This window comes from Syngnathus typhle, linkage group LG17, assembly GCF_033458585.1.
Source record: "Syngnathus typhle isolate RoL2023-S1 ecotype Sweden linkage group LG17, RoL_Styp_1.0, whole genome shotgun sequence".
NCBI lineage: Eukaryota > Metazoa > Chordata > Actinopteri > Syngnathiformes > Syngnathidae > Syngnathus > Syngnathus typhle.
Window position 1 is genome coordinate 5852502 of NC_083754.1, and position 27578 is coordinate 5880079.

The 27578-nt window shown below is 45.5% G+C and overlaps 2 protein-coding genes and 1 long non-coding RNA gene across 10 annotated transcripts; 2 read left to right on the top strand and 1 right to left on the bottom strand.

Moving 5' to 3' along the window:
* The first annotated feature begins 108 nt into the window (after positions 1-108).
* Positions 109-9516, top strand: usp36 (ubiquitin specific peptidase 36). Of its 4 annotated transcripts, none has more exons than XM_061302544.1 (21): positions 117-220; positions 1535-1659; positions 2071-2336; positions 2410-2631; positions 2859-2969; positions 3815-3917; positions 3993-4060; positions 4139-4209; positions 4292-4374; positions 4442-4553; positions 4646-4786; positions 5044-5144; positions 5214-5352; positions 5450-5818; positions 5925-6152; positions 6585-6691; positions 6777-7364; positions 7593-7768; positions 7847-8035; positions 8112-8227; positions 8356-9516. In XM_061302544.1, the coding sequence occupies exons 3-21, from the start codon at positions 2084-2086 to the stop codon at positions 8491-8493; spliced, it is 3315 nt and encodes a 1104-aa protein (XP_061158528.1). In that variant the 5' UTR covers positions 117-220; positions 1535-1659; positions 2071-2083; the 3' UTR covers positions 8494-9516. The 4 variants fall into 4 exon arrangements, with proteins under 4 accessions (XP_061158530.1, XP_061158528.1, XP_061158531.1 ...); XM_061302547.1 differs by having other exon boundaries at positions 7593-7741; XM_061302548.1 differs by having other exon boundaries at positions 7593-7741; positions 7853-8035.
* Positions 8547-13447, bottom strand: LOC133170072 (uncharacterized). Its single transcript, XR_009718496.1, has 2 exons — positions 13251-13447; positions 8547-9932 (listed from the first exon to the last, which is right to left on the bottom strand). It is a non-coding gene; the product is annotated as an uncharacterized LOC133170072 (long non-coding RNA).
* Positions 9666-27576, top strand: cyth1a (cytohesin 1a). 5 transcript variants are annotated; one of them, XM_061302640.1, is made up of 13 exons: positions 9666-9885; positions 19553-19635; positions 20600-20664; positions 21565-21631; positions 21718-21836; positions 22440-22520; positions 22598-22710; positions 23059-23207; positions 23285-23397; positions 26116-26194; positions 26273-26341; positions 26437-26591; positions 26676-27576. In XM_061302640.1, exons 1-13 carry the CDS (start codon positions 9867-9869, stop codon positions 26752-26754), a joined length of 1191 nt encoding a protein of 396 aa, XP_061158624.1. In that variant the 5' UTR covers positions 9666-9866; the 3' UTR covers positions 26755-27576. The 5 variants fall into 5 exon arrangements, 4 of the variants coding, with proteins under 4 accessions (XP_061158624.1, XP_061158622.1, XP_061158623.1 ...); XM_061302638.1 differs by lacking the exon at positions 9666-9885 and adding an exon at positions 11911-12132 and having other exon boundaries at positions 23285-23396; positions 26118-26194; XM_061302639.1 differs by lacking the exon at positions 9666-9885 and adding an exon at positions 14175-14453 and having other exon boundaries at positions 23285-23396; positions 26118-26194.
* The last annotated feature ends 2 nt before the right edge of the window (positions 27577-27578 follow it).

Sequence of the window (27578 nt, forward strand, 5' to 3'; positions counted from 1 at the left end):
CGCGTCACGAGCGATGTGACAGCGTAGTAACTACTTGGCCGCTGATTGGCTCAACCTTGACACAAAGGCGGGACTTGTTCACCGATAGGTCTTCGCTAGGGGTCCATCAATGTCGTCACCGCCCTCTCATAATGCAGCATGGGCTAAAATACCAGCAGACCGAGAAGCAGCATCTGCCCAACGGACTTCTCCCTTGTCAAAGATTTTGACCGTTTCAAAGGTGAGGCCATGAAGAAGGTTTATATATATATATATATATAAAACATTTTTTGGGGCCTCGTTTGTGCTTGAGTGATGTCATCGACGTTTTTGGGCGCGGAGACGCTAACCATTGCAGCAAGCGAGTAAGGGCAACGCGAACCCTCCCCGCCACGTTAGGTTAGCCGGCTAGCCTTTAGCCACCGCCGTCTTTTAAAAACACGCTAAATGGCTCAGCTCCTCAAAATTAACGAAATATAAATCACTCAACACGACTCTTAGAGTTAACATGGACGCAATGGCATCATCCCATCGCCCTTCTGACGCCGTTTAATGTCGACATTGGCTCTTGGTTGGGGTTAGCAACTTAGCATGCTAACCCCACGTTAAGTGGCCCGACACGTCGCGGTCATGAAGTAACAGACACAGCCGAGGTGAAAATGAGTTATGCCTTATAAAATATACGTTTTTAAATGGCGGAATTGATTTTTACTATGTAATTACGACAAACTCGATTTTAGTGTCACGTATGGTGCATGGAACTACTCGATGCCAAATGCCCTCAAACATGTTTCCATGTTGTATGCTGACCCACAAGGGAGAGACATTCACTGGGGAGTCTGTACTTGTGTGGGGAGGAAGTGTTACACGTGTTAGGGTTCAAAGAGATGATTTATATGTAATTTAAGGGTTGAAATGGGAGTAGCTCTCTATGTAAACAAGTTTGTTGTGAGCGATAAAGAGGTTTGACTAGTTGTCATTTACAGCATCTCTCAAGTATCCATGACTGCCTTTCATCATTGGATCTGGTCGGCTGCAAACAAGGGGATAAAAAGAAATTCTCTAATTTTCAACTTTTGTTTTGGATTGATGATTAGCGGTTTGTCCAATTAGTGACCCAGTTGCATAGCCTTTTGTTTGTTTGTTTTTTACACCGGACACTCCTGATGAAATCTACCTATTTCTGCAATGGTGTAGTATTTTGGTGACATAATCAGAAACGATATTAATAAATAAATCAGTTGCTCATATTTACATGCTGCTTTTTAAAATCACGTGCCTTTGTTGCTTGTTTAAAAAGTAGGCCCCAGAGGAGAACAGAAAATCACAACATTTGCAACACAGATTGCGCTTTTGTTAAACTCTGATGGCAGCCTTTTTATTTTTGCCCAACATCATCTGCAATGTGTAGGTTAGTGATTTATTTTTGCAAGCCTGATTCTAAACATGCCAGATCTTTCTCTCATGAAATATCATTTTTAGAAGCACCAGGCACAATTGATTGCAAATTCTTCCATTCACTGCCTTTGGCAATTTCTTGTTTTCCCTTTTACAGCCCCTTCAATATGCAATTGGTTGCAATTAAAAGGCGACTGTTAAACTGCATAACAACATGGCTGTCGTCTTCACACCCGTGGACTGCGTGTCATCCTATCGAGTCTCCAACGGCTGCACGTGAAGGTCGCAGTGTCCTTGTGCATATGTTCGGGCCTGCTCCCCCCCCCCCCCATTCTGGTGACATCACCACCTTCTGTGATGTCTTTCTAGGTGTTCGGTAGTGTTTTGGAGCGACGCGAAGAAAGAGGATGTTTACGTTGAGCACAATCGCGCCGAGCTTTCTGATTATTAGGCGACTGGTACACGCTGCTTGTGGTCAAGCACATGCACGCTGAGCTTTTAGTGCGATTACAGTATTTAAAGGGACAGTAGCCTGACTACAATGCACTGATGGGCAGTTAATTTTTGATGAATCCTAACCAATTCTGAATGACTGAACTGTTTGGTGCCACAAAAGCTGTTGAGGGGATTTGTTTTATTTTTATTTTGGGGGGTGCTCATATTCCACACAATTGACGCTTCCCTTCTTTTCAGTGATGTTCCAACAATGCCGATTGTGGACAAACTCAAGGAGGCGCTAAAGCCCAGTCGAAAGGAGTCAGGCGATGACGGCGACCTGAACAAGCTGCTGGCCTCCTCGGCCAAGAAGGTCCTCTTGCAGAAGATTGAGTTTGAGCCCGCCACCAAGGGTTTCTCCTATCAGCTGGACAGCTTGAAAAACAAGTACGTGATCCTCAATCCCAGGAATGAAAGTTCCCCCGGGCAGAAGGTGGGCGAGTCCGCCCAAATCAAGAGGCAAGGTAACCAAACGGAGCGCTTTGTTTTCGACACGCGCATCTGTGCTGTGTTTTTATTCCAAATGTGATTGTCTAGTTTCAGAGAATACAGTCGGGGGCCAAGGCGATGGCATTGCCGCGCCGCAGAAGATGCTCTTCCCGGCGAACAAGTTGACCCTCAAATGGGAGCGGGTCTACAGGGTGGGGGCCGGCCTCCATAACCTGGGCAACACCTGCTTCCTCAACTCCACCGTGCAGTGTCTCACCTACACGCCGCCACTCGCCAACTATTTGCTCTCCAAGGAGCACAGCCGCGTCTGTGAGTGTTTCATCCCAAACATAGCCTGGGTTACACAGCTTGCGTTCCCATGACAACCAGAGATGGAGCGAGGGCGTTGTGACTAGGAAAGCGACTTGGAAACTGGCAAACTGGATATTTGGTGGTAGTTGGTGTCACTAGTATCAAAAACATACAATTGTACAGTTGATTTAGGACACACACACAAATGTGTCATTACCACAGTGACAAATGTTTGTGTTTTTCAGGCCACCAGTCGGGCTTCTGTATGATCTGCGTCATGCAGAACCACATCATCCAGACATTTGCCAACACGGGCAACGCCATCAAGCCAGTGTCCTTCATCAGAGACCTGAAAAGTGAGACAGTCGCCTTAGCTTTCTATTTGTTTTGCTTGATGCAACTCTGTGACGTCACACTGCGGTACATTTGGCGAGCAGAATGAATGAATGGAGGACGTATAGGGAGATGAGGGGAGAGTTTAGGTGCTGGAGTCCCAAAGGACCCCCTCACTATTCTCCTTCCTGGTGACCCCCCCCCCCCCTCCCTACCTGCTTACTGCTGCAGTCTCCATAACCACCGCCCGTCCGCACCATCTTCCCCTCGAGTGCCCTCTCCGTCTCCTTGTGACTGCAGGCTTGGATGCTTTAGCACAAAAAACATCCTGACAAAACAACACAATGTCACTAGTATTAAATTATTAGGAAGACAAAAAGGATTTTGAATTTCCATCCACTGGATGTGACTTATTGCTGGGAATACAGCGATGAGAGTATTAAATATCGATCAGCTTTGTATTTTTTTTTCCTCCTCCCTCCTGTGCCTCCAGGAAGGCTTGAAGCTTCCTGAGCTACATTAGCGCTAATGCGATCAGCCTGTTAAAACTCACTAAGTGACTGTAAATGTTTTTTTTTTTTTGTTTTGTTTTTTTTTTTTTGAGGGGGAGGTTGGGTGGTTGCAAAAACATCACGGGTGGTTACTCAGAAAGGGGTGTGCCAAATCTGTTTTGAAGGATCTTGTTGTGACATTCTAAAAAGATTAACGGCGCTCTTTGGGCAGTCATCAACAAGCGGTCATTCTGAACAACACACTCGATGCCATCATTTTTTTATTCCGCTTAATGCTATAATGACCACTTGCAGTTGAAAATATGGCATTTCAGTGATTAATGGAAAGTTGATTTGAGCGTGCTGTTTTTGTGCAGAGATCGCCCGACATTTCCGCTTCGGTAGCCAGGAGGATGCGCACGAGTTCTTGCGGTACACCATCGACGCTATGCAGAAAGCTTGTCTCAACGGCTACCCAAAGTATGCACCCCTCCTTTACCCCCCCATGTCCACATCTCTTTTTTTTTTTTTTTAAACAAAGAACAATGTTTTTAGACTCGACAGACAGACACAAGCCACAACACTGGTGCACCAGATTTTCGGAGGTTACCTGCGCTCAAGAGGTATTGACGGCGTAAAATATCACACGGGACAATTATTTGATTGATCTTTTATTTATTGCTCTTTTATATTCTTTGCAGTAAAATGTTCCATTTGTAAAAGTGTGTCAGACACCTACGACCCTTACCTGGACATTGCTGTGGAGATTCGGGTAAATTCAAATTAATACACAAAAGAAACCAGAATAAATTCATGCCAGCTTGTAACGTCTTAAATGTCTTTCTATCTCTTAGCAAGCTGTCAACATCGTGCGAGCCTTGGAGCTTTTTGTCAAACCGGATGTTTTGAGTGGCGACAATGCTTACATGTGTGCCAAGTAAGTCCAAGACCTTCTGTGTACTTTGTGGTCTGTTCACATTTAAGATGTGTGTGCCCCCTTGCAGGTGCAAAAAGAAAGTGCCAGCGACAAAGCGCTTCACCGTCCATCGAACGTCAAATGTGCTGACGCTTTCGCTCAAGAGATTTGCCAACTTCAGCGGAGGCAAAATAACAAAGGTCGACAAATAATTTCCCATGATTGAAGGGCTGCATACTTTCTCCTCATACCTCACATATTTTCCTTTCTCTCCTTTTTTTTTTTTTTAAAGGATGTTGGCTATCCAGAGTTTCTCAACATCCGTCCCTACATGTCTCAGAGCTCAGGCGATCCCGTCATGTATGGCCTCTACGCCGTCCTGGTTCACTCTGGCTACAGCTGCCACGCCGGACACTACTACTGCTACGTTAAGGTGCTACCATTGCATACACAATCTTCATGGGGTGAAATAAAAAACCCACAATAGCCTGAGAGATGCCAGTGTTCATCATGACAAGTTAACAACAGAAATCTTGAAAGGTTGCTTTGAAGCTGCTGTGCACTGACCCCTAGTGGTGAGTCTTGTGCACGACAGCCCTAAGCTCATGTTTACAGTAGCGCTGTGGAATGTTTTGAGTCTATAATAAATCATCCTTACATGCATATTTATTTTGTCTTGCGCTGTTGTAGGCGAGCAACGGACAATGGTACCAAATGAACGACTCCATGGTCCACTCCAGCAACATCAAAGTGGTCTTGAACCAGCAGGCCTACGTGCTTTTTTATCTGAGGTGAGAAGGCGCGCGCTTTTGCGAGTGTCAACACTTTTACTACCAGCTTTGTTGTTGTGTTTCTTGAAGAATCCCAGAAACAAAGAAGAATGCAGATGGACAGTCGGGCAAACAGGGAATGCTGCATACTGCGAAGAACAGCGCCTCATCAGAGCAAATTAAGAGGCTCAATCTGAATGGACCTCTTTCTTCCCCGCAGGTCACAAAGGTAGATGCATGTAGAAAAAAAAAATGAGGACGGCGTTTATTTGTCTTCTGTGGCTGATGAACACATTTCACTAAATCTGGTTTCCGTGGCTGAACAGAAACTGGAGCCAGCGCAACTGCGTAAGATCCAGTCCATGGATGGCGGTTTGGGCCTACCGGTGGCCAGAAACGGCGTTAGCACTCAGCCGCAGCCCCGCCTCTCCGGCTGGACCTCGTCCTCCTCCAACGGCGCCGCCAAGCTGCCTGGCGGGCCCGCGGTTATCGAGGAGCCCTTCAAGAAGCTGAAGAAGCCCTCTCCTCAGAGCCAGTTGCGCTGCAGCACGCCGACGCCGTCCAGCAACGGCAACAACAACGGCGTCGGCAGGACCGATGGAGACAAAAAGCAAGATGGCGGCAGAGGCCTCACTGCGTCTACCTCATTCAAGTCTCTGTCCGACTCCTCCTCTGCCGACACCACAGAGTCAAAGGTAAGTCCGACGTTGCTTTTAAACAGGTACACCAGAGTGGGCAAACTATGTGCCCAAGGGTCACATTTGATTTTTAAAACATTCCTACCATTGTTCTGCAAACCAGGACATGGCAGGTCCTAAGAGTGCGCCAGCGGGAGGCGCTCCCTCCACCCCTCGAAAAGCATCCGGCGCCACAGCATCCCCCGCCAAGAGCGTGGAGCGCTCCCACAGCGCAGAGGAGCAGAAGACGGCCAAAATGAAACCCCCGGCTCTCAACAACATCACAGCGGAAGCCACCGGCAGCACCATGTCCCCGCCTCCCGCCAAGAAGCTGGCGCTGTCGGCCAAGAAGGTGAACCACATTCTCGAACTCTTTCGACTTTCGTTAAAATATTGTTGGAATCCATTGGAACATTCTTAAACAAATCTTAACTGTCCTTGAAGGGTCGTAGAAAATGTCACTCTGATCAATACAATCAATAATGTGTTATTCCTCCTTGTTGAACTCAATTGAATGATGTCGCATTAAAGTTTCTTCCCTTGTGAATGTAACGGTCTAATCAACCACACAGTCTACGGTTTGTCTTCTTTTCCTTTTTTTACCTTCTTTTTTTTCTAACCATTTCTATTTGTTCTCTGCCATGGCCCCTCCTCTTTGTTCCTCCATCTTTTCCTCCCATCCCGCCATCCTTTATTTAATTTAATTCTCCTCTTTTTTTTGTCACATTCATGGCTACTTTTTTCTTTTAGACCACCAAGTTTTTATTTTTGTCGATAACTGCAGGCTCACAGCCGGAGTCCGAGCAGCACTGATTCTCCACGACGACTGTCTGGCGACCCCCTTCATGTAAATCACCATAACCACCTTGCCGCGACGCTTGATACTCACAGGTCGGGAATTGGTTGCTTCTTTTAGTTTATTTGGTGTCGTCCCTATGTTTTTCGTGGGTACTAAAAGCAATGATTGTATTCCCAGAGCTTCATCTCGTTCCCCCAAAAAACACGCATCACCTTTGAAACGTTCCCCTGTCGTCACGCCGCTCCCACCGCACGCCAGCCCATCTCTGAACGGCTTCCACCTTCCTGCGCAAAAGAGCCCCAAGTCCTCCCACCAGCCCCAAGAAGAACCAAACCGCCCCCCGACTCAAAACGTCAACCAAAAGAAAAAGAGGAGAAAGAAGCGGCGCCACTCCGAGGTGGAAGTCGACGCGGAAGCTGTTGCGGAGGCGCCGTCAAACCCCGTCGGTGAAAAGAAGAAGAAAAAGAAGCGGAAAAGAGACCAAGAAGACGGCGAGAAGACAGCGGTGAGAGAAAGTCTCCCGTCCCATCTGGATCCAGCCAAGCCGGAAGAGGAGGATTGGTGCCAGGGCGGCATGTGGAGTCTCTCCAGTCGTCAAGAAGCTGAGGAGCCAAAAGAGAAGCGAGACTCCGCCGCAGAAACGGCGTGTCAGACCAACGGGAAAGACCATGAGGCGGACTGCGTGCTGTTAAAGAAGAAGAAAAAGAAGAGGAAGAAAAAGAAAATTCTGCTGGAGGCTCCGCAGCACACAAATTCATCAGAAAGGTGAGAAGAGTTATCAAGTCCTAATCCACTTGAGCCGTTTTTAACTTTTCTCTTTTGGAACAGTTTTGTGGCAAAGCATCAGATTTTCTCAAAATTTCAGTGGGGCATTTTCACGCAAACTTTATAGACTTTCTGAATAAGCAATTTGGTCTTTTATCAAAGCTAAATTGAAAAGGTAAATTTCTTTGAAAAACTAATTTCTCCGTAATATTGCTCATTTAACTGCAGCTGTTCCAAGGCCGATCCGAACAATGAAAAGGTCCTCAGTACAAAAGTAAAAAAGAAGAAAAGGAAGCTGAAAGAAGTGAGTCAACCTTGCCCGGAGGCGCAAAATGGAGACGCTGCGGAGCCCCCGCCCAAAAAGAATGCGACGGCAGGTGAAAAGACGCGCAAGCTCAGCACTGGTATGCGCAACCACAAAAACACAAACGTAAACAAAAATGACATGATTAGTTATTGCGTCACATTTGTGTCATTTGAAGCCACAGTGCTGGTTTGGGACAGCCAGGTGAAAGACGGCTATAAGCGGCAGCCGCCGGCGAGTGAAGTGTCGGGAGAAAGCCCGGCCCGCACCGTCGCCAGTGCCGGCGTGTCCTGGGATGGCAAAAGGAGCAGCGACGTAGTGGAGGAGCTGATGCGGAACGCCTCGGACAAAGCCTATGGCGCTTGCGGTGAGAGAGTTGCTGTAGAAACCAGGGCGAAACTATTTGGAAAAATATTCCTAATTTTTATTTTGGTCCGCTTTAGTACTCGGTTGGGACGGCGAGGTTTCCACTATCAGTCGAGACGCCATCCAAGATGCTCGCTTGGCCAAGAGCGACACGGTGATCGACGAGTGGGATGAAGACTTTGACAGTGGCAAGGTGAGAGGAGCGTCTTTTTAAAAATCATCATATGCCTTGCTGCCATTAGGAATAAATTCATTTCAAATATTTGCATTTCATGGATGTGGAAAAGCTTTTCAAAGGAGTCTTGTGCTGGCTTTCACCAGGTGAAAAAGACAAAAAGCTGGAAGAGAGAAAAGTGGCGAGGCGGCGGCGGCGGCAGCATCTTCCAGCAGATCCAGGACCGCCGCAACAAGTGGTCCGTGAAGCCCGGCGGGAGGCGAGCCTTCCCTGGGTGTCGCTGACAACTTTTGGACTGGAAATGGAGACTCCAAAAGAAAAAAAAAAATCCCCTCCCCTCAATTCTGAATGAGCCAATTACCAAAAATAATACTGGACCTCCATTTTCTATCATCAGCCGCAGTTTTTTTTCCCCCTGGGCCATTAGATCTCTTTCCATCAAATAGAATTAAGTTAATTTCTCTATATATTTTAGTTTTCCGAATGTTCTGATTTTATACCTTTTTATCAGCCGGTGTGTAATGTTGCTGTGTTGAGTGGCTAGTTTTTCCCCCACTGAATTTATTTTATTTTTTTAATTCATTTCCACAATTTATGGAGCATCAGAATGACTGGACGACATGTGTAGGCCATAATGTCATATTTTCTTATGTTTTTTTTTTTATTATACACAATTTGATATTCAATCTAATGATAAAATTCACTGTTGTGCTCAAGAGTATTTGCAATGGCGGCGAGGGGGCGTTTCTCAACTCAGTTTAACATTGCATTTGAGCTTCCCCTCATGTCAGTTAAAGTAATTTATTCATATACCTCTATGCAATTTTTTTCATCGCTCCCGGTCACCTCCACAAAATGGGCGGAGACTCAGGAAGCCATCACATATGTACTGTATTCCCACTGTTTTGTAAATGTGGGAGGGGAAATTGGACGTGATCTTGCGGCAGACCATTAACTTGAGACACGCACTGTACAAATACCACAAAAGATTAGTTTACAACAAATGGTTCGGGGTCACGACCCCTCCCTCCTGCACCAACGTCATGACACAAAATGCATTGTATGCAGTCCTCCCGTGCTGTAAAAATGTGCCCCTTCTTTCTAGTCTAGAGATTCTGCCTTGAATTGGCCATATATAGTTATAAATATATTGAGAAGACCATCTTTAATCGAGCAGTGGGTGGGTGTTTTACCTGCACACGCGTTTTGTCAAGGCCGCCAAAATGAACCTTCCACACTTGCGTTTGCACCACGTTTGAAGAAAACGAAAAGAAAAGGTGCAATAAAGTTATGACTTTTTTTGTCAAGCTGCTCTGTGTTTGATATTACCCGCTGATTTTGCAAAGTTGAAGGGTGACGTCACGGTCAGTGTGGGCGGGGCATGGGTGTGTATTGACCGGTGGCGTCAGAAGTACAGCGACACTCGTTTAACAACACGTACACTAATCGTTAGTTTGTGTTTTTGTCAGTTCGAAGTTCAAAGTGGCGAGGTACGGGCTCCGTCAAGTGCATACGAGCGAGGGGGAAAGCGGAGAAGGATTGGAAATAAAGAGAGAGAGAAGGTTCCGGCTTGCTGCGGGCGGTTCGGTGACAGCCTCGCTCCCGCCTCCCTCCCCCGGTCACTGAGACTTCTTCACGCCGCCAGAGAAGCACCAGAATGGAGGGAGACACTCCAGGTTAGTCCCAAACAATTCTTCCTTCTTCATATCGACCATTTGACTTGCTATATATGTAAAAAGAAAAAAAATGTTATGGGATGTTGATTAGGAAGCGTCACACTGCAGATAAGACTGCTGCTGTATTCGCCAGTTCGTGTAGTCAAAGATGGAAATGATAAAAGACGATTGATTGGAATGAATGAGGTTGGTGAGGCAATGACAGAGAGATTTTTTTTTTTATCAATTATGCATCACTTTAGTATTCTGCGCTTGCAGTGGAATCTCAAAATAGAGCAGCACTAAGCACTGCCCTCATTGCAATGTTTCCTACAAAACGAATGAATATATGTTCAATGAATGGTTACGTATGGCGCATTTGAGGTAGTTTGATACGTTAAAATGTTTGTTTTCACATTGTTTTATTTTATATTTAAGGTAATATTTGAAAACAAATTAATGTAATTACCTCAGCATTAAAGCTAGCTATTTTTAGACCATCCTTTCTCCTAACAACAAAATTGAGAAAAAATGAGTAATTGTGATTAAATATCTGGAGTCTTCAAAGAATAAAATGTCTTTGGAATTGAGAATTTTTTAAAGAATATACTTTTTATATTTGTTATGTTTGTATATTATTTTATTAAATGGACTGATATATTTAAAATTGGTCAGTTATAATTGTTTCCATTAAAAAAAAGAATCTTATGTAACTATAGATACTATATTTTTGGCTCCGTATTTTTTATATCATCTGACTGCACAAAGACAAAACTTTGATCAGCAATTTTTTTAACATGCCACAACAGACGGTCAACGATGACGATAACCATGATGTAAATAGCCTGACAGTAATGGTTTTTCTTTTTCTTTGGCTTTTTGTCTGTACTGCCACCAACCCAGATGTGTTTGGAGGCACCTTGTTGTGGTCATTCTGGTGAGCCCTCCCACCACTATGATTGACACATGTGCAAGGCGTGCACACACATCTTGTCATGAACAAAGCAGAATGAAAATAAAGGAGCTGTCAAATTCACAGCTAAGCAGCCGAATCACAGGGGACCCATGCTGGGTACATTAATAATAAAAAAACAAAGTACGACACAGAAACGAACATCAAAAAGCAAGTGTCTCATTAAAATGCACCGATTGTGACCAAGGAAAGTTTCTACTCTGACAGTTTAAAGCTGTGATCTATATTTAGTGTCCAGTCACTGGGGAGGATGCTAACGTTAGCGGTTTTATGTTGGCACGGTGGAGGTAGTGGCTGAGAGAGCTGTCTCGCTGTACTGAAGTTCTGAGTTCAAATCTCATTTGCATGCTTTAACTTTTTACCTCCAGTTTTGTTTTTCCAACTTTGAGCTTTCCCGTCAGTTCAGTTCAAATCGAGAGTGCACTAAAAAGTAGAGAGTGCTGACTCCACTGTGCCGATGCACCGCTGCGGCATTTTTTGCTTGAGGATGACTGACGTCGCGGTTCACAAGCGGGTCAACTCTTGACTCTTGATGTCACATGAGACCATGTGGGAAAAAAAAACTTATCATGCCATGTTATGGCTATCATTTCTGTTTGAGTTCAGCCAAGTAATAGCAAACCTCTCCTAAAGAAGGCCCACATTTTAGAATTGGTTGTATTGAAAACTGTTGAGCGATGGATGGCACTGTTATTAACCGCCTTAAAAATATAAATATTAAAAATATTCTCCGTTCAGAGAATAAACTAAACTCGTAACTCGAATCAGGATATGTGAATTTGTGTAATAGCAAACCTCTCCTAAAAGAGCTTGCACATTTTGTTATTGGTTACTTTTAAATCGCTTGAGCAATGGCTCCCCTATTAAGTGCTGTAAAAATAACAATAATAACTGGGCAATAAGGAACAATTTTCATATGGAAAGTGCATTAACCTTTTCAAAGTGTCATCTAGCATTTTATTAGGGCGTGAGAAGGGAATAAGGGGCTTTTGGAGAGAAAACTGAGAAACCGACACAAAAAGAGGAACCAGGTGAAAGCGGAAGCAGTTGCCGCCTCTGAAAACAAGCCGCGTCTTTAAACAGGCGCGTCTAGATGGAGCGAATCCACCGTCATCTGGATTAGCTCAAGAACCTCTCCGTGGAATAACATCTTGAAGTCTTGCTAAAAGTGTCCTATCAATTTGATTTTTGACTGTTATTCATATTATTAGACATGGGGTCAGTCAACAAACTTTGTGGGTCCAGCCTTCATTTATTCTTGTGTCCAACCGTGGATGTGGTCCAGCAAGTTGCAGGTAACCTTTTAAATGAAATGTTTTTTTCTGTTGCCAAACTTGGGCTAAATTCTAATATTTGTTACATGTAATTGTTTGAATTTATTCCTGTTGCGGCCGTTTAGTGGCTGTGAGCAGTGTAGTGGAATACAAAAATGTATGATTGGAAAATCTTGGCAAATTTGTCACATCACTGAGACACATTGCAACATTATTGCGGAAAAGGTCTGTTATTTGGTAACAAAAAGTGGTTGGACTGAGTAAACAATATTTTGACCCAAATTAGAATTACCGTGAAAGCTTGACTCTCTCTGCATTCACATATTTAAAAAATAGATTTATATTTTTGGGTGCCCAGCAGCATTTTTGGAAGGCAAGTCAGTGTTGTTGGCATGACTCGACGGGTTGCGGTGAATCAGCTGCTGACGGAGTGCGACGGACACAAACGGAAGTGTCGCTGATTTCCAAACGTCTGAATCAGCACAGCGCTTGTGCGAATGTGTGAATGTATATCGTGTGTGTGTAACGAGATGACGTGGATGCTCAATGGGGAAGTTGTTACTTGTGGTGTGGTAATGCGGGTACAGCACAATCTCGCGAGCCATTGTCACGCAACCTCAAGTAACCTCTGAAGGCCTCGCTCATGTTTAATTTTGACCGACTTGTGTTGCCATCTAATAATGATCCGTTACGGATGGACGACTATTCTTCATCTCCTCTATGGCATTTTCCATTGTGTGTTAGCATTAAGCTAACAAGTTGTGTGCTTGTAACATAACATGTAATTCCCTTTGACAGTGAACTGTAACTGACACCAGGCTCACTAACTGGTCAGGACTTGGGTGAAAAGGCGCCTGTAGTTCACAGGAATGACCAACAGGGGTCACTGTTTGCACATTGTCTGCGCATTGATCACATTTCTTTACATGAGTGAAGTCAACATGAGAAGCCTCTGTGACTTGACCCATTTTTTTGCAACAGTTGTAACATTGTAAAGTTTTCACCTCAACAGTAGCTGCATTGTTGCGCGACGCTTAATCACAAGTGAGGCATTCACACACAGCGGCAAAGTCATGCAAAACGAACTGTGGTCCTGATCTTTGAGAGGAACAATGTGTTGTTTGATGAGTGGCTATTACCTGACACCGCTGCGCGGAATCCGCACATGGAGCGCGTGAGAGCCGGGGGTTGTTTTCACAGGTTGTCACAGGGCAGCATTCCTGCACCTCCAACTGTCTTCTGCCTTCGTGAGCAAGCAGCAACAGGCTCCGTCCTTTTCACTGGAAGTAAAAAAAAAAAAAAGGTTAATTATGCATATATTACGGGGAAACTAACTTTTGGGGGTAACATATTCACTGAAAATCGCGGGTCTTCACGGTATTTATACTCGAATACTGAAAGTATTACTTTGGCGCCATCTAGTGGAATCACGGTCTTCTTGTTAGGTTTAATTATTTTTTGCGTTAGAGATGCTTTGTTTTGTTGGAGGTCTTTAAACGCACCTAGTGCCGTTCTACATTTGATGGCATATACAAATTCTTTTAAATTATTATGCTGATTATTGTAATTCGTGGCAGGGCTTGGTCACTATGTGGGTTTTCTCGGAATAAGTTTAAAACTTAAAAAAAAAGGTGGCAGATAAAGTGGTGAAAACTGCTGAATGTGTCAATCATGCTACCCGCCCCCATACGGTCCAGCTGTCACGCCTCTCCCCACCCCCTGAGCTGTGTGCGTGCCTGGGCCAGTGCACAAAACAGGATGGAGAGGTGGGCCCCTGAACGCGTCATCAGGCCCTTTTCCTGCCCCTTTCGCCCAAGACAAAGACACCCGGATTGTCATATATTCTTCTTCAAAATAAGACTGTATACTGTCACAAAAACACGTTACTGTGTTTTTAACTAGACGTATTGCACTCTATGTAACTTTTACTCGTGTTGTACAAATCCCAATTTGTATTTCATGTTTATTTCCTCTGTACACACTCGACCAAAACGACTTAGTGATTTATTGTGAAAATATGGAGCGGAACCGGCTTGTAGTTTTGGCTGTGTTGATAGACTGACGCACCATCTCCCTCCACACACGCACACACAGTAGACAGGACAAGGGTGGACTTTTGACTGAAACTTCCAGTAGATTTAACTGCTCCCTTTAACTGTCTACTGCCTAACTCTTCCGAGATAATATTTAAAGTTGTTATTTGAAAACACAGAGTAATAAGTCGAATAAATTATTTTTGGACGCTTGGAAAGGCTCGTCGAACTTTAGTGTCGGACTCGAAAGCAGCACGCAGACAAGAAGACAGACAGAGAACATGGTGTTAAAGTCCGAAGACGGCGTGGGTGAGTCAAACTCTTTTGACTTGTCATATTTATATAAATATAATGGAAATAATATTCACGTAATAACATATTAACTTAAGAGTCAGCTCCGGAAGTCGTTATTAGCATTTATTTCCGGTTTCTAAAAGTTGTATTTTCTTCTACAGGTATATAGGATGTTTATTTTCTCATTACTTAGTCTTATATTGCAGTTCTGTGTACTTTTTGTGGAATTTGAAAATACTCAGGGGAGTACAATGCACTTGTGCTTCACATTCCGAGATTCTGGGTTCGAATCTGGAACCTGTGAAGTGTTTGTATTGTTCTCCTCCTGCTTTGTGTGTGTGTTCTTTGGTTACTCCAGCATCCTCCCACATTCCAAAACTATTCATATCAGGTTCATGAAGTATTTTTTATTGTCAGGAAAATGTCTGGACTACAAAATGGATGGATGTTCACTGTTTTCACAACTCTTGTACGGCCCTCATAAGCCCTGAAATGGCCCCTGGAGGGTTTGTTTATGTCAATAAATGGGGGAGTATTTAGACGGGTGATGTGACATTTGACATCTGACACCGCTTTCAGTCATCAATATGAAAATTAAGTTCTAATGACCTCAAAATATGTTTCAGTTGAAGTATTTTTTTTTAAACACAGAGAAAAGTACCTTGTTCTGTTTGCCAAGGGAACTAATCAAAAATTCATGATCGCTTTCTATTCCTGTAGCTACCATTCAAAGAACACAAATACAATTGCTGTGCATAAATAACTTTATTTTTCTTTGATTTGTGCTCTGAAGCTACTTTCTCTAGCGTCACCATGAACTCTGTAGGCCTACGTCTATCCGACATGGTCATAAAATGGCTATTAAAGTGAGGCGCGTCATCGGAATAGGTCACATCGCATGAACACAGTTGACCAAAGATTTTGAATCATAATAATTTCAATTGGAATGACAATTGGTCACCCGATTAATGAGATGAACATTCATGTGGGTTAAATGTCATATTTAGCGCACACTCTGCAGCAACAGGTGTGAAGCACGACCACACACACACACACACACCCTTACGTGTTCTCATGTTACCCCTCTTGAATGTTTTATAATCCCAACAAAGTGTGCTAGCAACAAGCCCAACAATGTGCTTCAGTTGCAGGCGGCGTTAATTAGCCCACGCCAACGCTAATCGTATTAGCCTCGGTCTCGCTGACTGATCCTGTTATGTGCTGCCGCGATGAGACGGCCCACACAGCTGCTTTGTTGTCCATGTGTCTGTGCCGCATGTTGGCGGGTGGGCGCGTCGAGTTAAAAGTAGTCGTGATGAACGGGTGCACCGCAAGTCGCCGGTGGTTTGATTTACCCGCGCCACAATCTTTACGTCTCGCCACAATCTTGTTTTATTTTCTCATATTTTTGCGTTGGTGCACGCCCTTTTTCCACTCAACTCAGCACTTTTAACTAAAGTGCAGTCAGAAAATTGTGTTTTTACATTGGTCTTGTGTTACTAAACTACAACCATTTGTGCGGGGAAGAATGGCAAATCATTAAAAAATGGGAATCCCCAAGGTTTTGCAGTTTCGGACAGTTTCTATCCCCGAAATAGAAATAATATGTTCCAGGGTTAGAAATGTGAATTAACTGTGAACGTTGACAAGTCTCAGCCACTTTCATTTTTTGAGGCAAATGTGCAGCAGGTACTAACATGCCTTGCAGCTGCGTTGTCCTCACCGCAAAATGGCGGCTCTGGTCTGCAGGTACGCCTTTCGGGTATCACGCAAAGAAGTGAAACTATAAATAGGACGTGCTTTGTTTGTTGTATGTAAATACAGAAAGCAAACACCCAAGAGAGAGAAAAGAAAGCCTTCCCAAAGGATAGGCGTGTTCCACTTGTGTGTGTGTGTGTGTGTGAGAACCAACAAACAGGAAGCTCCGGCATTTGAAACTACGCCACACAGGAAGTGGCAACTTTCTGTCTTTGCTACAAACTCGCGAACGTGATTTTTAAAGCAGGAAAAAAAAACAAGAATGTACTTTCACAACAGTACACATACACAGTACTTTGGTAAAAGTACACACAAGTACCGATTGAACTGAAAAAAAAAAAAAGTTTCAATTTTTATTGAAATACCAATGTCTAACATTTGTATTTGTATTTTGTTACTTCCCACCGTCGCACTAGAAATATTCACACGGGCTTGTCTGGATGTGTTACCCTTTCCGAGAGGATGTTGATAATTGGTCGTCCACGATAAGAATCGAGGCTAGTGCCTGGCGGAGCACAAAGGCTCGCATTGTGCGGGTCCAAACGGCACTTCCGCTTCCAGGGGTGTCCGCACCAGCCTGTGCAAACAACGAAATGATTAAGAGAAAGCAACGTCTTTTTAGCGTCCGCCACGATGGATTCCGCGCGTGTGATTATTCGAGTGCAGCCCGTGGGATGTTTGTGTTTTCTCCGTTTGTTTTGATTCTGAAGCTGGGGCCGCCTCGCTGTACATTCACTTCGACATTCCTTCACAGCGGCCTCGTTGTGCTAGTTGATCCAACATTTTTTGCAGACATGAGGTCGCAAGCACATGTCATGAACACGCATGACGCAACACTCCATCATCTTACTTCCCAGTATGTGTCACTAAGCTAGCACTCTATCCCGTGTAGAGTAATGATTATCCTGAGCATAGATGCGCATTGTCGAGTGAGCCAGGCGTTAATCGGTATGACTCGTCAGGAGTGAGAGTGTCCCGCCGTGACGGGCTGACTCATGTCTGCTTGTGTTGGAGCTCCTGGCTTCTCCACAGATAACTTCACACTCACAAATAGTCTTTTTTTTCTTTTGTTAGCGTAGCATAATTCTCCGGCGCCTGTATGGCGCAATAGATCAGCTCTATTCTGGCCTGGCAGTTAACCCAAAATGTAGAAAAATATGACGTAAGTATTGCTGCTTGCGGCTCTTCAAATAATATCAAGTAAAGAACATCTGCGATGTGTCTTGTCTTGTTTGTTTTCCCCTCGTCTGTCCTCCCTATAATGTTTTTTTATGAGAGGAGGAGGAGGCAGAGTAAGGAATGGCCACAGGGTGGAGCCTCCACATTTAAAGCTTGCAAAGGCAAAATAGAGAAATGGGATGGAGACGGGGGAGGAGAGAGGCTTCTTCCCACGTGTCTCGAGCTGGAAGCCGGCAGGGAGCTGCTCACTCCGCCGTGCAGCTGGAAAACACTGCGTAGCATCTATTTTTGCCTCACGAGGATGGACGCCTTGCTCGAAAGGAACTGAGCAAATGATAATATTCTTTTTAAAACAAATCCAGTGTCATCTGGGAAATCTTGGACTAGATAAGAAACCCCAAAAACTGGGCAGCTTGGCGTTTTTGTCATTCAGGTGAGTGGTCGGCGGTTTGGGAATCAGTCTTGTTATGGTGAACTCATTAAGATTGATCTGTCAAAGCGCAGAAGTTTAATTTGTGTCATTCAATTCTGATGTTTTCGTGAGACCAAGACTAAGAATTTGTCCCTTCATTTGCACCTAGTTGCGGAATTCTTCTCATCCCACTTTAACTCACCCTGGGATCATTCCACCGACTCAGTTTCTATCCCACGCCGACACGACTGCACAACGTTCCTTCTATTTAGGACATCTCCTCCCACAGTCCAGGTCGAATGCTTTGGGGATTTACGATTCATAACCGGTGGTCTCTTCTCATGTGTGCGGCAATAATGAGTCAGGAGGTCAATGGTGAGCAAGTTTATTTGGGATGCTGCCCATTTGAGTGACTTTTGAAACCCCCGCTGGTCTTTGTTCCAGGTTGTTTGGTTTTAGGTCCGAATAGCGTGTGTGTGGTCTTCACAGCAATCCCAGAGGGACTTGTTGTAATGACATCTGCTTATGAATCTTACATCACCTTTTGCCTAATGGACGATGGTGTTTGCGGGCGTCCATAGGTTCGTGATCGATTGTCCACGTGCTTGCGACTTGCGCTGAATGCATTATGACACGGAGCGCTTCGAGTTGGTGCCAGCACTCTTATTAGTTTCGGTTTGGGGTCGATTGATTGGAGCCTTGAGGGTTGAGGAGCAAGATATCTTCACGTAAGGATGGCCCAACATCCGTTTCCCTCGTTAAGCCTAATGAAGAGTGTCTTCGGATCAGATGGATTCTGTTGCTTGAAATAGAAACGTTAGTCATGTTGCGGTGGAAGGACATAAAAAAGTGCTTCAGGTCAATCCAGGTTTTCCAAGGGTGTGTTCAGACTCGACAGTCATGGGATCGGTTCAGTCCAATTCTGGTTTTGTGATCGTGTCTACGCAGACTCGCAAAAACCAAGATCAAGTGAGCTTATATAAAGGTCGACTCTTATGCATTAGTTCCCCACCTTCCCCACTTGCCCTTCTCGCTTACGCCCTTTCTCGTTTTTCTTCCTTTCCGATGACTGCTTCTTTTCATCGGGTCGGGCCAGGCCAGACGTTGGCTGACTAACAGCCAAGTAGTGACTCTCAGACAAGAAGGGAAACAAGTAGCTCTCGGCGTTTAATTTGAGTGGATGGTTTCCTGCCTGCGTTGCTGCTTAAGTTCTTGGGAATGACAGACGCTTGCTAGCAACCTGGATGAGGCCTCTCAATGTCCTGGTCCGTTCTGGACCTTGTTGAGAGCGTTTTTTTCCCACAAATACTCAACATCAATTAATTCGCTGCCAACGGCGATTATAGACGTCAAAAATTCATTTTAACTGGACTGCCAGTGAATCAGTTAATGACAAAGCTGGTTAGCTTGTGATGCTATAGGTTAATGGCAGCCAATCATCACTCAATCTTTTGACAATATATTGGAATTTAAAGCACCCTGCTAATTAAATGTTAAGTGTAGCGCTTCTCTTAGTATTATGTTGCTAATTATTCACAGCCATCCACCAGGTCAGCATGGGCCATGCACCGCGCTAGCCTTTGAACTCTACCACTGATGTCATGAGGTTGAGGAAAGTTTAACCCTAGAGTTGATTGATGCCTGTTGTTGGCCAGTGTATGTGGTAGAAGATGTGGTCTGAAGTTCGACCAATCGCGATAATGCTCGATGTCATCCCCGATGTTGTTTTTGGTGCCTTGTGTGCTAATCTCCCCTTTTTTCCTAGTGCCGGACGATCTTACTCCGGAGGAGCAGCAGGAGCTGGAGAACATCCGCCGGCGCAAGCTGGAGCTGCTGGAGGACATTCAGGTACTGTCAAGAATGCAGTTTTTCTTTTACAGGCTTCCCAATTTAAAGAAAACCCAAAAATTGTCATAAACTGTTGCCTCTGTGGCTGAGTCTTTATATTTGGACTTGCAAAACAATGTCAAAATATTTGCTTGAACTCCTTCACCACGCCTTCGTGCTCCAAAATTCCCCCGCCACACATTTTAACCCAAGTGGAATGTCGGGAATTTCCTACCCAGATCTCATTTCCCCCAGAAAAACATTTGGGCTATCTCCATTTCAAATGGTCACCATCTACTGAGTGACGTGAAGGGTAAGTTTTAAACACATCATGTGAAGCATTCAGATGAAATATGGGTGATTAGACAATTGACACACAAGGGTGACAGATTGTCACGCCCGACGTCCAGATGTCCCCGCGAGAGAGTCGGCTTCCAACTGTCCTTGCAGACAAACGCCGCAGTTTGACACCCGCACTTTAATGAGCCTTGATTGGCATCGCCGCCCGAAAACACGCCCTCTTCTCCATATTTGGTCGTTGTAGCGCCCCCCCGGGCCCCTCGCTGACTCCCACGCCGGCCGTGCGGGTCAAGGCCTCTTGTGTGCGCCCGGCCATTGTTTGCGGAGGCGAGCATTCGAGGAATGCGTTGGGATTGCGCAGATCTTGACGACACAGATGTTGCCTTTGTGGTGCGGCCCGGAATAAATCGTTATGCACGGGACGTGGATATGAATCCGGCCTTTATCACTCAATACGGGACATTGACATAATAAAACTGGAGGCTAATGGGACTGTTAGCATAAATAACTTGACATAAATGAGGTTTTGTCTCTGAAGGCTACATTTACACTTAGACGTGAAACCAACAAACTTTTCATTTTTATTTAAAACGAGACTGCCCCCCAATTCATATTCTCTGATATATAATGACTTGACCATAAATTGGAAATAATTAACAAGTGAACTCTGTTTTGTTTTCCACAGCGGCTAAAGGATGAGATAGCAGAGGTCACCAACGAGATTGAGAACCTGGGTTCCACCGAGGAGAGGTAAGATGAATGGACCTTTTACAGCTTTTGAGATAGAACCCAAAGATGCCTTCATTTACAGCCTGTGAAAAAAAAACATTCCCTTCACGACCCCCCCGACGGCAAACACACCTCGCCTGTCGCCCAAATTGACTCGTTTGCCTTCTATTTACTTAGCGAATGAAGGCGTCAATTATTGATCGTCGATGGTGATCGCGTCACACCGAATACTCCTCCCACATTGGCCGTGCTTTTAAGGCACTTTAAATGTTTTATCCGGCGCACACCCCACATGACGGCAGGCCTCATTGAATAATGCAGCGGGCCGAGGCAGACAATACGCGGTCCCGAGGGAAAGGGGGCGCCGGGGTCGACTACTTTGGTCAGAGAGATCGCATCAACGGTAGATAAATCATGGCGCACTTTGGCGTTCCTCCCATTAAGGCTCCTCTATGCCATCGCGGCGACACCGCACCATCACGTTTGTCTGTTGTCTGCTGCCGTTTGACTTAAAGGAGCTCAGCAGCAGACAAAAGCCAAAGGAATCTCACCGGGGGTTGGGGGAGAAGGTCGCCGTGGCGACAGAAGTACCTTGAGAACTCCACCCTGAACAGCTCCAGGCCTGAGAATGAAATTCTTCCCATAATCAGGATTAGTCACGGCAGCCAGGGTCGACGTGAATAGTTGGCGGGAAATATCATTTGGGAATGCGATTTATGAGTCAGGTGGGATAAGATGACTCGTCTGTTTGATAAATGAATCAGGGAAGTGGCTTACAGCTGATAATTGGGAAAAATGCTTGGGTCAGACAGCACGCTAGCCTTGTGGTTTGGACGTCTGGCCCGTAGTTTCAAGGTTCGGGGTTTGAGTCGATCTTCATAGTCCTACCTTCGTAAATATCTCATTTATCTGACCTTCCAGGAAAATCATGCAGAGGAACAAACAGGTGGCCATGGGCCGTAAGAAATTCAACATGGACCCTAAAAAGGTAGGCCGGTGATTAGCATGAAACCTCACGTGTGTGAAAGAGGATTTTCATTTTGACCTCCCGCATGTCCTTTGTCACTCTTCCAGGGAATTCAGTTCCTCATTGAGAACGACCTCCTGAAGAACACGAGCGATGACATCGCTCAGTTCCTCTGCAAGGGGGAAGGTTTGAACAAAACTGCCATTGGGGATTACCTCGGGGAAAGGTGAGGACCTTAGCAAGTGCATAGTTTCCACCGTGCTCACTTTCCACCAAAATACTTTTCTGTTCCCGCATTTGGACAACGTCTGCTCCTCACTTGTCTCCATCTGCTTTCAATTGCCTTAGTCACTCTTAAGTGACGCGCTCAAGACACTGTCTGCATCACTTAAGGGAAATTAAAGCTCGGACTCCACAGCCCGGCGTTGCTTTGCGAGTACATGAAAATGATGCGGGGCTCGTTTTCGGAATGCGAGGATTAGGAGTCAGACAATCGTGTATTAAGGGCGAGGTCCGGGAACGGCTGTTTGCGCTCTGCACGCTTCAAGGCAATTGCCGGTCCGCTGGGAGTGATGCGGCGTGAGGCTCCCGGGGGAAGATCATCTACTCTAAAGGGCGTACGGGTCACGGGATGATGTCATCATCCAGATGAGATGTTAAACGGATTAGCAAAGGGGCGAGCCTTCTGACGGGAGCACAATCCCTTTACGACCAAAACATCTCCAGTCACACTTTAAAGGCCTCAACAATCAGACTGAGACGTTTTGTTCAAATTAGGGTGTTTCTCTTTTATTATCTTCTCAAACGTATTTCCTTGTTTGTCTCGTAGAGATGATTTCAACATCCAGGTCCTTCACGCTTTTGTTGAACTTCATGAATTCACAGACCTCAACCTGGTTCAGGCCCTGCGGTAAGACGACACACAATTAATTGCTACATACTCCAAACAACGAAACCGTGCCCTAACGCCGACCTTTGCCCTCACAGACAGTTCCTGTGGAGCTTTCGGTTACCGGGAGAAGCCCAGAAGATCGACCGCATGATGGAGGCCTTCGCTCAGCGCTACTGCCAATGCAACCCAGGCGTTTTCCAATCCACAGGTGCCAGCTAAGAACCTTTTCAATTTAGCTCCCACATAATCATGATTGAGTGCTTGATATTTCAGTCGGGGACGGGCTAATGGCGTGCCGAGCTACTTTACTTTCTTCCGCAGACACAAAGTCTGCCCAGCTTGTCTTTTAGTCCGCCTTTTGGGAATAATGCGCATAGATGAGCGGCTTTATCATGGATGCAGATGGACGTGCATAATGCATGTGGGGCCGCACAACACATCAAGCGCTGCTTTGTCAGCTGCATGATCGGCCTTTCAATCGAAAAGTGGCCGCGCTAAGCTAACTTTCAGACTGCGGAATGCCCATCAGGTCTTGAGTGTGCCGCGTGTGTTCCAGACACCTGCTACATCCTGTCCTTCGCCATCATCATGCTCAACACTAGCCTCCACAACCCCAACGTGAAGGACAAGCCCACCGTCGAGCGCTTCATCTCCATGAACCGGGGCATCAACGAGGGCGGAGACCTACCCGAAGACCTGCTCAGGGCGAGTTTGGCTTCAAGGCCGCTCTCGGTCTCTTTCCGAGGCGCTGCGTTTTAACCGTGTCTTTTCTCCCAATGCAGAATCTCTACGAGAGCATCAAGAATGAGCCTTTTAAAATCCCAGAGGACGACGGCAACGACCTCACACACACCTTCTTTAACCCGGACCGAGAAGGCTGGCTGCTTAAACTGGGTGAGTGACGATCACTTGATAGCCTTAAAAGACAAATACAATAGGCTTTGTTGTCGGGCAGGTAGCAGCACATACAGCAAGTGGGTTAAAAATGAGGTCACCAACCTGGGAATGTGTGTGTGTTTATGAAACACACTTGATGCAGCCGCCATGTTTTCATGAATTATGAATGAGGCTTTGAGATCAGAACCACCATATGTGAAGGTTTATAAATGTTTCAAGATGGATGCATACATTCACATAAGCACGGGAAAATTAAAACCGTGAGCAGGTGTCCTTATGGAAGATTTAACTCTATAATTACCCTGTTTCCAAGACGACACCGTTTTAAATCAGCGTTCACACGTCTCCTGTAGGTTTATATTCGAGATGTACATATAAAAGAGACTTTTGGGCTGCCTGACTGCATTCCAGATGTTCCACAGGTCAACTGATGGTAGCTGAAAATCAAAGCGCTTGGATTCCTCAACACTCCCCTCCTTCCGTTTCCTCCTCCTTGTTCCGATTCACGCTGATTTGTGAAAAGTCAGTCGTTCTAATCACTGTGAATCTGGACAACTGGCTGGCGTTAGACGTCTTTCGCTAAAAAAGAAAAAAAAAAATCAAGGTGGAGGATAAAATAAATGAGTCAATATGGAGCCAAGGCTTTTCGGTGTGCACAGCTCCACCATGTGGCGAATAGAATTAGAAGAACAGCCTGAAAGCCAAATGAACGTCACTGTGGTGCAATGATTCCTACTCATTTATTTAATTTGATGATTTATTTTGTTTCCTTTTCCCTCTTCGTTTGTTTGTTCCCATGATTTTGGCTGTTGTCTTTCCTACCTCAGGAGGTATGTACACCTGTTCTTCCCAAACCAACCAAACAAAAACAAAAGACCTGCTCCATCTCTCTCTCAGCTCTCCGGTGCTTTTGGTGGTGCGCCATGATTGCTTTTTGTTCTCCTCCGACATCCAGCTGGGTTTTTTATTTTCCATGTCTGTGGATATTTCTGTTTGTCCCTTCCATCGACGCATTTCCAACTTCAGATGTTTGTCTCTTCAGTCGACTCACCGCGCTGGCGGTTTTTTGATTTTTGTGTCCTTTCATTTTATCTCTGTGGGTGGTTGGCTGCCACCCTCGCGGGCTCCTCTCGCTTTCTGACCGCTCCCACCGAGGTCTTCTGATGGTCACTATCTTTTTCATGTGGCTTTTGGTTCCGTCGTCCTAAAGCTGCATTATACCCTTTCCTCCATCCAGTCGAGCAGCCACATCAAGATTTTGCTCTGTGTGTATGGAAAGGGAATACTGCAACTTTCCAACTTTGTGGCTCTTCTCTTTGCTATTCGATGGATCGGAGGGGTGCGTGCTACGTGGCTGGAGAAAGCGGTGCGGCCAGCAAAGTGTTTTGATTGGACACCATTGACCGAATCCAAGTGGTCACAGAATCAGGCATCGTAATCCTTAAAAGCTGCCAGCATCCCGCCGTGCCTCCACTTGAGCATGCACCCGCTCAACCCTCCCTTAGCAACAATGTGCCGGGACCGCTACCCAGCTATTCTTGCATCGGAGGAGTTTGCTCTCTTCTTCGTCGGAGTGCGAGGAAAGCCCCCACCCCCCTTGATCATTTTATGGTGTTTAACCATAGCTTGAATGGCTGCATATGATGATGAAAGGGTGTGCGGTGCCTACGGGCCGTGACTTGAACTCCGTCTTTCCTATCACAGTAGATGTAGGTCAACTAACATGGTGGTGGGCTCACGTAGTCTAGACTTGTAGCTAACTGAGACCCCAACAGGAAATTCGAAGCTTTAGAGTAGCAGAATGTAGCTGCAGGCTCGCGACCCTCATTGGCATCCTGTTTGGGGGGGAGGGGGTGGGGGCATCTGCTTATCCAGATCAGGTTTCCCCGCACAGGAAACTAGCCTGCTGTGTTTAAGGTGAGAGGTCAGGTAGGGTCAGCGATGCCCGAGTTAATGAAAAGTCCCACCGGGCGTGAAAGGGGGTGTGGCCTTGTAAAGAAAGATCAGATGATGAAAAAAGTGGTTTTTTACTCATACATTTTGGGGACGGGTTGTTTTCACTCCAATTTCACTTGATATCAATTGTAATATGATAACAGTTACAGATAGTATTCTAAAAATAAAGGCGTTCCCTAAATAGATGCCACCTCTATTTTCCTGGCAGGAAATGAATTTTCATATTCTGGTTACGCCTGATTTTCCAGTCCAGTTTCACGTAACGTTGCCGTATTCTCGTTTCATTGATCTAAAATAAAGTCCCTCACCCCACCCTTCTGGATGTTCCAGTAATGTGTGTTTCAAACTCTATTTATGGGGCGGGTGATGTCAGTTGTAGTATAAAAATGAAAGCGTCCTATCAAACACCTGCGTGTGTGTGCGGGAATGCAGTATTGGTATGCAAGTGGAGTAGCGGCCCCACACTGCGTCCTTTACGAGGTGTGTGTTTATCGGGCCAGATGAGGCCAGCAGCCAGTTTTCAAGGACCTCATCAAAGCAGCACTTGAGTTTCTTTCTACCTATGGTGGTGGTGGCGGTGGTGTGGTGAGTGCATGACGGGACCCGGCGCACCATATTGTGCGCGGGCGACTCGTCGGGAGCTTCCATCTGTCTGCCTGCTCACGTCTGTCCGCCTGCGTGTTGCTAGACTCGGCGCTTTGCCTCCTGCGCTTCCTCCTCCTTCCCACCGAGCCCATCTGATGGTTTTGATTTGCCACGCAGGAGGCCGAGTTAAGACCTGGAAGCGACGATGGTTCATCTTAACCGACAACTGCCTCTATTACTTTGAATACACGACGGTGAGCACCACGTTACCTTAGTGCCGCTCTGACGCCGGCCGTCTCACTGAACTTGTTGTGTCTTCTTCACGCGCGCAGGACAAAGAGCCACGAGGGATCATCCCATTGGAGAACCTCAGCATCAGGGAAGTGGAGGACAAGAAGCCTGTAAGCACACTGCACTCTTGTGTCTCATTTTGGCACTACACACAAAAGTTTTAAAATATTCCCCTCCATGACGGTGGTCTTTCTTTCCGCCACAGAACTGCTTCGAGCTTTTCATTCCCGACAACAAGGACCAAGTGATCAAGGCGTGCAAGACGGAGGCCGACGGTCGCGTGGTGGAGGGCAACCACACCTTCTACCGCATCTCCGCCCCCACCACCGAGGAGAAGGACGAATGGATGAACAGCATCAAGTACGTGTGACTAAGGGCTCCTCTTCTAAAAAAAAAAATATTTTTCCAGACGCCACCTTAAACAAATACTTGAAATGTCCGCAGGGCCGCCATCAGCAGGGACCCCTTTTACGAGATGCTGGCCGCCAGAAAGAAGAAGGTGTCGTCCATGAAGAGACACTGAGGAGCCCCGCCCCACGCTCACCATGTTGCACTTGACGGAGCAGATGGGGGTTCTCCTCGCTTTTTTTGGACTCAGCCGGTCAGGAAAGCAGGAAATGCGCCGGATGCTCAGGATGGAGTCGAGCCAAGTCGCCCATCGCTTCCTGAAAAACAAAACACTCTGTAAAGCAGCCCCCCCCTCCCCCCCAACACGCACTCCACCCGGCACATCGAACTCAGCAGGTCTGAACGCGCGGCAACAAAATAGTCCTCATAAGAAAAGAACTTTTCCAAAAGGCTTTAACATGTTTGGATACGTCTTTTTACACCTTTACTCCCTTTTTTGCTTTTGTATGCAAATGTTGGGAAATGCCAACAATTGTAGATACATTTCCTCCCATATTTGGTATTGTCAAGAGAAATGCTGCTGGTTAGCGATAGCAAATCAGTCTGAAGAGTAATAACTAGATAATAGTACACGTTTATGCACAAGTTCCATACAGAAGCTTTAGAAGACCACCGATAGAAGTTCAACTGTGGCTCGTCTCAGGTTACCAAACCAAAACAGTTTTTTTTGCGATTAGGAGTACCTGATGTTTCTTACGCTTCCGCTATTTTCCGTGCACTAACATGTAGGGAATTGAAAGAAAACAATCATATTGCTAGTCAGTATTGGTTTATTTATCAACCTTGTTGTACATACTTAAATGTATAGTATTTGTTTTTCAAGATTTGTTTCACTATTAGTCGTGCCATCTTTTATTTTTTGAACCTTGTTAAGAAAAATTATCTTGTCATTTAATCGAGTTAAAATAAAGTAAAATAAAAAATCTGTCAAGAAAAAGT